General features: G+C 34.6%; 1 protein-coding gene across 2 annotated transcripts in view; it reads left to right on the forward strand.

Moving 5' to 3' along the window:
- The first annotated feature begins 796 nt into the window (after positions 1–796).
- Positions 797–8483, forward strand: part of LOC107655572 (anaphase-promoting complex subunit 1) — a 71835-nt gene continuing 64148 nt past the window's right edge. The window contains exons 1-11 of one of the 2 annotated variants that reach the window (XM_016443099.1): positions 797–1033; positions 1183–1338; positions 1557–1599; positions 2337–2437; positions 3125–3207; positions 3335–3408; positions 4496–4638; positions 5172–5395; positions 7581–7790; positions 7900–7995; positions 8113–8203. In XM_016443099.1, coding sequence (XP_016298585.1) covers positions 821–1033; positions 1183–1338; positions 1557–1599; positions 2337–2437; positions 3125–3207; positions 3335–3408; positions 4496–4638; positions 5172–5395; positions 7581–7790; positions 7900–7995; positions 8113–8203 — 1434 coding nt within the window. In that variant the 5' untranslated portion in view covers positions 797–820. The remainder of the gene's footprint in view (positions 1034–1182; positions 1339–1556; positions 1600–2336; positions 2438–3124; positions 3208–3334; positions 3409–4495; positions 4639–5171; positions 5396–7580; positions 7791–7899; positions 7996–8112; positions 8204–8483) is intronic. The other variant, XM_016443106.1, reaches the window with a different exon arrangement.

An 8483-nucleotide genomic window follows, 5' to 3' on the forward strand; every position in this document is an offset into this window, starting at 1 on the left:
CAGAAATAATGCTGATATTGGGAACTCATGTCGCACGTCTATGAAGAGAGAGCCACAATGATAGCCGCAGGCGAATTGCAGTCGTTTGTCCCGTTCGGTCGTGAGCACTGCAAAAATCACCCGAATGCCGTGAATCTCCAGCTGCGGCAGCTCCAGCCAGCCTCTGAGCTCTGGTCTATAATAGTTAATTATATATATTAAAAAAAAACATTTTAGTTATCTTGAAATAAAGTAAACTTTAACCAAAATAAAAAAAATAGCTTAAACTTATTACATTTCTGCTAGTTGCCAAAGCAACATTTCTCACTTTAGTTTAGCTTTAAGTAATAAAACAACTAAAACTAATAAATAAAAATTAATAAATGCTATATATACATATTTACATGAAACAAAATCTAATCAAAATGACAAAAACACCCAACAAAATTACTACAACTTTTAACTAAAATTACAATGAAAACAGATATATAAATATGTAATGTAATTTGAAATATTAGCAAAAACTATACTAGTATAGCAATAATCATAGGTGTATGTGGTTTATTGAACATTCTGAGGCATATTTTGTGAAATAATAAACAGTAACAGTAACGTCAAAAAAAATGGACATATTAACATATGCTCAGAAAGGTTTGTGAGACATGTTGTATATATGATATACAGTAATATATATGATAAAAAGCAGCTCATCAATAATGCAGACATAATTTGCTGCCATACTGAAGGTGGCATAGATGTCAATGCAAAACACAATGGTTTGTCTGTAAATATGTCTAATTGTCTTTGTGTTTCACAGAAATAATGCTGATATTGGGAACTCATGTCGCACGTCTATGAAGAGAGAGCCACAATGATAGCCGCAGGCGAATTGCAGTCGTTTGTCCCGTTCGGTCGTGAGCACTGCAAAAATCACCCGAATGCCGTGAATCTCCAGCTGCGGCAGCTCCAGCCAGCCTCTGAGCTCTGGTCCTCTGACGGGGCGTCTGGACTCGTGGGATCCCTTCAGGAAGTCACTCTACAGGAGCGCGAGAAGGTAGTTTGTGTTTTACTTTGTTTCTTCTGTGGAACACAAAAGGAGATGTTTAGCAGTGTGCTTGCACTGCTCTTCTCCTTTAAGCGAAATCAAACTGTTCTTAATTAAAATACTGCATATTTTAACTATGATTATGATGTGACTGACAGGAGCGCTGGCAGCTGAGGAAGGGAACTGCTCCTGATGAGGTTGAATATGAGGAGGAGCTGTATGTGGCTGGAAACATGGTCATATGGAGTCGTGGCAGTAAGAATCAAGCCTCGTATGTGTACAAGGCCTTCACGGTGGACAGCCCAGTTCAGCAGGTACTGTCTGCAAACAGAACAAACCTCACTTTTTTGAGCCATTTTAGGTTGTAGTGGGAAATATAGTAATTACCATTTGGTTTGGTAGTTTTGTATGCAATACAATGACTTATAGACATTTTTAAGTGCCTGGGGCTACTGTATTAAGAATCACTTTTCATGCTTGCAATTATAGTGTAATACACAAGTATAATATAATTTCACTTATTATTTTATAGGCTCTATGGTGTAATTTCACTGTCCCTCAGTCTAAAAAGGATGGTAAGAATTTTATACATATTTGTGTTGTTATATTATTGTTTCCACTAGGGCTGCACGATAAATCACATGCGATATTTAATGCGCATCTTGTCAGAAAGCCGGTTCTGTAATCAGCGGTAAATCTCCATCACCTGCGGGCTTTCACATTGAGCAGCATTAACTACACAGAGCCGTTGTTCACTGACGAGCTGCGCAAAAAATCGCGCAAATATGAACGTGGTTTTGCGCAGCTCAGCAGTACTAATAAACAGCCAATATGCATGTTAATAAGCAGCTAGTTAATAGTGAATAGTGTTCCCTAGTCTAAAGTATTAACCAAAGTACTTATATTCGCCATTAAAAAGGTCTTATATATATATATATATATATTTATATTTTATAATTTTTTATTAGTTTATTAATTCATTTATTTTAATTATTTTTCAATTTTTTTATTTATGTAGTTTTAAAAATTATTTTACATTTATTGTAAATTTTTTTGTTGTTTTATTTTTTTAATTTTTTATTTATTATTTGGAGTGTTTAATTTCTTTTATATTGGTACATAATTAATATTTTTTATTTATTATTTAATGCTTACTTATTTTTGTGTCTTTTCATTGTATAATTAATTATATGTTTATATTTATTTTTTGCATTTTAATTGCTTTGTCTGTTGTCAGTAGCAAGTATAATGCTAAATGTTGTTGTTAGAATTTGTTTGATGTTGAGTGATTGTTTTTCCTCATGATCTCTAGTAAAGGACGTTGTGGAGCAGACGGTGTGTATCGTCCAGAGCACCTGTGTGAATGTCCACAGCATGAGTGGGAAAGACTTCATGTCTCCACTGCCATTCCAGGTCAGAACGCTTGATGCCTGAGTCTGTTGAATTTCTCTACAGTACATCTCTGTTTTATAATGGACTTCTCTCTCTCAAATCCGGTTTAAATGTCTCAATCAGCCTTACGTGTTTGGAGGAAATCTTCCAGCAGAGCCATTGTCACCAGCAGGCGTTTGTTAGTGCCATCAGGGATTTATTCTTTTTTTTAGCTCAGCGACTGATGATGTGTGGTAGTTGTCCATTTCATGAGGCATAATGGGTTATTTGGCACGTGGACAGGAAAGGGGGGCGTTTTGGTTTTAGTAACAGTATTTAGACAGAACAATTTACAGTTCTGGCTAATGCTGGCTTTATTTTACGTGAGCATATTCTGGCATGTTGCCCCAGAGGCTTTTCCTAAACATTTCAGACATTTGCGTTTATAATGGGGATAAGTGAAACGGGAATTGAGAGCCTGAAACTTTCTCATGCATAGCAATGCACAAATTTTTTCCATAATAGAATATAAGTTTGTTTGTTTGTTCGTAAAAATGTCTGTTGAATAAAAGCAATAAGGCATTAAAGATTGTGCTATATTGTATGTGAAACATAGTATGTTTCATGCCTAACAACGCCTTTATATGTAACCTTTAGCTGTAAAATACTATTTTTTCTTCAGTCGTCTTCCTCTGTCTTTTGATTGACTTTAATCTGTTTCATTTGTAGGTCTCCGCTCTCTGGTCAACAAAGTTTGGCCTTCTTTTGGAGCGTAAAAATATTATAGTTGATGGCCACATGAGCCCCATCAGGTATGCTTGATTATTTATTAAAAAATGTTAATGCTGAGTCTGACTGTCACTGTTTGCATTTGACTGTTGTGAACAAATGCTTGTGTAGTGTGAATATGGCCGTGAATGATTTGAATCTTGTTATCAGGGAACCTCTCCCGACTCTGTTCAGCATGCTGCATCCGTTAGATGAAATCGCTCCTGTTGTTTGTAAGTCGACTGGTAAGACGTGATAATTATGCACATTATCAGTGTAATTTCGTATTATTTATATACTATTAGAATATTTATTAATATTTAAATTGGCTTTTTTTTTTTTCAGTTTGAATTTTAGTTTGTTTTAGTGATTTTAGTTGTGTGCCTTTTCATTTTTATAAATGTTTTGTTCTTTTTAAAAATTGTTTCTGTTTATCTTTTATTTATTTATTTTGGTTTGAGTAATTTTTGTAAATAATTTATTATTTTGTAATATTTAACAATAACAGCTCTTTACCTTAGAAAGGATAGTTTAAGATTTGTATTTTTGAGGTAAAGTATGGTAGTGCAATCAGTAATAATTTTTAATTATGACACACAGTTTAATGGTCTTGCGCTTACATTCTCCATGGTCTTCTGTACTGGAACTCTGACTCATTTAAACCATATTTATGATGAAGTTTTCTTAAGTTAATATTTATTGAATAAATGTTGATTCCCTGGGTCTAAAACGGAGAGACAATAGTGAAATTTGCCACCCAGAAATATTTTTTTATAGTGCCCATGAAACTATATTTGTTTTTTTAAGTGACTATTTCATGCATTTTAGTGACTGTGCAGGCCATTGTTTCGTTTGCAGCATCACATTCAAGATGAGTCAGTCTCCGTGAAACTGCTTCTCTTACAAAAACATGACAACCCATTGTGATTTTTAGTTCTCATATTTTTGTTTTGGTGGCTTAATTTGAGAAATATTTCATAATCTGTCACCACATACAAAACTTGCTTAATAAACTTACCATGGTCCCAGATAAACAGATGTTTTCTTTAGTAGAAGGTCTGTATGTTTATGATTTGATTCGCTCATGTTGCTTACATCAGTAAGAGTCAGAATGACGTTCATGTAATTCAATTTAAACCATGTATTATTTCCTAATAAAGCTACTGGCCAACTGGTCATAAAGTTTTCTTATTTACTCACCAAAACCATTCATTTGGAACTTGGGAAAACCATTGAATTAACTCTATAATAATGACTTAGATGTGTTGTGGATCTCTGGACTTTTGACCTCAGAATATGTCACATGTTAATGCTTTCCTCTTATTGGTTCAGGTCTCTTTGAGTCCCGTCTCCAGTATGCTTCAGACAGCGCTCTGAGAGTGGTGTTCACCTGCTACGAGCCCTCCATTATCATGACGTATGACACACAGCAGTGCACACACACCGTATGGACCCTGCGCAAAGCCACACCTGAGGTACGGTTGCTTCACTCAATACATACCTTATGTTTCCACGTTTTTGTTTTAATGGTTAAGGGATGACGTCATTATTTGAACTGTTAATGTTCTAATGTTTGATATTAGATTTAATGTTGAGTGTCAAATGTCATTAACCCAGTTAAACCATCAAGTCTAAAGACTGGTTCAAGATAAGATCACTGGCACAGGTGTCTTTGACTCTTTTTTTTTTTTTTTTTTAATCAGTAAATGATGGATAAAGACCTTTTTAATGGCTAATATAAGTACTTCGTTTAAATGTCCCATCTAGATTTAAAGTCATGTGCAATCTTTTTATATCAGAATTTGTCATTGAATCTCAATAACAATGAAATATCATCTATTACAATGAGAAAGCTACCTGAGCTCTACTGTGGTACTAATAAAACATCTTTTAATAGATTTATTTTCCTTAAAAGAAGAATTTAATTTTCTTGATGTACTATGTAAAAAAAAAAAAAGAATTAAACATTTAAACATCTAGTTTAGAATGTTGTTGTGCATTTTTTCAGGAGCAGACCACTGTATTAAAGTGTCCAGACCAGGCCGGGCCAGTTCACACTCCCAATGCGGCCCCCAGCCTCCTCAGCACCTACCTGAGAAACGTGACCCGGCTGGACTCGCCCGCCTCACCCCTACACTGCCATGTCCTACACAACCAGAGCCGAATCCCCGCCTCTCCGGGCCTACACTCACGCGCTCACTCGCCCAGCATTTCAAACATGGCTGCTCTCAGGTATGTCCTTGCAGGAAGTTATTGGATATGTTTGGAAAAACATACTATTCATGCTTTTTCTGCAGTATGTATATTTTACACTGTATGCAAGTTTGCTATAGGCAGTAGAAGTTTTAAATGAAAAGTTGATTTATATACACTACCATTGAAAAGGTTGAGGTCAGTAAGATAAATTTTTTTTAAAGAAAATATATACACTACCAGTCAAAAGTTTGGGATCAGTAAGACTTGTAATGTTTTTTTTAAAGAAGTCTCTTCTGCTCATCAAGGCTGCATTTATTTGATCAAAAATACAGAAAAAAACAGTAATCTTGCAAAATGTTATTACAATATGAAACAATGGTTTCTATTTTAATATCCTTTAAAATATAATTTATTTCTGTGATGCAAAGCTGAATTTCCATCAGCCATTACTCCAGTATAAAGTGTCACGTGATCCTTAAGAAATCATTCTAATAGACTGATTTATTATTAGAATTATCAATGTTGGCAACAGTTGTGCTGCTAAATATTTTTTTTTGGAAACTGCAATACTTTTTTCAGGATTCTTTGATGAATAAAAAGTTAAAAAGAACGGCATTTATTCAAAATAAATCTTCGCTATCATTCAGCTTTGATCACAGGAATAAATTACATTTTAATGTATATTTAAAATAGAAAAAATGTATTTTACATCATAATACAGGGCTCGCAAAATTACAAAATATCTGGTAGCCCTTCGGGCAGGTACTCTTCAGATTTTGGTAGACCGAAAATTAATTTAACTAGCCCAAATAAAAAAAACTAAACTTTTGTTTTTAAATATAGAAAATCAGATGGGAGTTTAAATGTCAATCAAAAATATTTTCAATACACAAATATCAACAAATACGAAGGAAGGAATTTTATTTCACTATTTACAGGGTATCTGCAGAATTTTTAAAAATAAATTTAAGGCCATTTATGACCCATTTTAAGAGCTGCACAAGTAAAATGAACACAATATGAGTGGGGTTGAACAATGTCTATGTAACATACAGTACTGAGCCATAAAATTACATGATTTACAGTTCAGATACGGTTTTCACAAAAATGTTATACAACAGCATTTCAGCCTTTAGACCATTTTTATGAAAAGGGATAAATCAAGCATATAAATTATGTCAGTTTAAAACGTCTTAATTGTTTAGATTTTTAGAAGGCACATTAACTTTTCTCATTTACAACTCTTGTGTTTGCTGCGTAAAAACATGAGTTGATATATGCATTGATCTGACCATAAGCAGCAAGAAAGGCTTATTCAGGCAAATTCTCTGCCACGAGGTGGTGCTTTAGGAGCGCTGAAATATTGCGGTTTCCCCGGTAACGGCTGCACACAAAGCAGCTCATCGCTCATAAACGCTGCTTTATCAGGAATTATAGGTCAAATTAAATGAAAATGCCAGCGACACGTTTCTGAGGACAGTCGGTTCCCTTCAGAAGTTCAGATACATTTAAATAAAGACATCCGCGCCGCGTTTTGACTTGACACGTGCAGCGCTCATATTTATTCAATGACATCATTGCCTTGTTTTTCCCCAGCAAAGACTAAGATTAAATTAATCAAACGTGACAGTAAAGATATTTAAAATGTTGCAAAAGATTTCTATTTCTAATAAATGCTGTTCTTTTGAACTTTCTATTCATCAAAGAATCAAAAGAACAAAATGTCCGGTTTCCACAAAAATATAAAGTAGCACAACAATTTTCAACATTGATAATAATAAAAAAAAAAAAAAGTTTCTTGAGCAGCAAATCAACATATTAGAATGATTTTTTTTTTTTTTTTTACAAAAATACTTTGTCAATTTTTTTCAGTTTCTGAAGGATCATGTGACACTAACGAATGATGTAATGATGCTGAAAATATATTCAGCTTTGAATAAATTACAATTTAAAAATATTTTTTAAAAAGGAATCAATTTCACAACATTGCATTTTGTTGCAGTTTTGATCAGATGCAGTCTTGGTGAACATTAGAGACTTCTTGCATTAAAATATATTTTGTAAGATGTGTAAATATCAAATTTAGGATTTGCAAAAAATTTCAACAATATAAATTCATATAAAAAAGTAAATTGAAGAAAAAATAAAATAAAAAAGGAGAAATATAGACGTTTTTGTCTAAATGTGCTCTTTTGGTTTCTCTTTAATTTGCGTGAGTAAGTCGGGCTCATTCACCTGGCATCGCCGCGCCCTCCTTCTCTGGAGCTCAGCGCTTCAACATGTCATGCCACACGCTGTCCCCGCGAGGCCACAGCACCCTGGCCTCACCCAACAGCACCCTGAATGATACAGCCCTGCTTCAGGAAATGGAGCCAATTCTTCCAGACCTCTGCATTGAGCAGCTGTGGACAGAAACCAGCGCTATCTCCAGGTGCACTGAGCCTCATGCCTGAGTTTTGATATCCTGTGTTTATGAGCCAAGAGCATCAAGTTACTGTTGATGTATGTCCTGAAATCAGTGTTGTGTCTGTGCTGTTCAGGGAGAAAGGCTGCCAGGCCTCTAAAGTCTTCATCACCTCTGACCTGTGTGAGAACAGGTACCTGTGCTTCCTGGTCGAGTCTCACCAGCAGCTCAGGTGAATGTGTGGCTTATTTATTTTACTGTTACTTCTATATTTATAGAAGCTTTCTTAGTATTTAACTACTTTAAAGCTCTAGCGCTTAGTCACATATCTTTTGTGTGCTGTTTTCAGGTGTGTCAAATTTCTTGAGAGCAATGAAACTTCTCAACTGATATTTGCGTCAGTGACCGTTATCACCGCAAAAGATGCTGCCCCTCTTGAGGTGAGTTTTTGAATTGGTCAAAATATTTTATATATCTTTTTGAGAGGAAATATGTCAAACATTTTGTCATCGTGATGTGTCTTAAATATTGAAAAATGGTTTTCTATTTTAACTTAACTGTTGTTAAAGTTGAGATGAAACTGAAGTGGTGACAGATCTTTTCTTCCTCATTGTGACGTACATCTGAGTGAAATGGATTATCGAAAAAGAAGAAAAATGTAGGGTGGAGACTTTGTTCTGTGCTTGTTGATTGAATTTTAAGATGTGGTAATATAATAAA

This window comes from Sinocyclocheilus anshuiensis, unplaced genomic scaffold, assembly GCF_001515605.1.
Source record: "Sinocyclocheilus anshuiensis isolate Anshui unplaced genomic scaffold, SAMN03320099.WGS_v1.1 scaffold1463, whole genome shotgun sequence".
NCBI lineage: Eukaryota > Metazoa > Chordata > Actinopteri > Cypriniformes > Cyprinidae > Sinocyclocheilus > Sinocyclocheilus anshuiensis.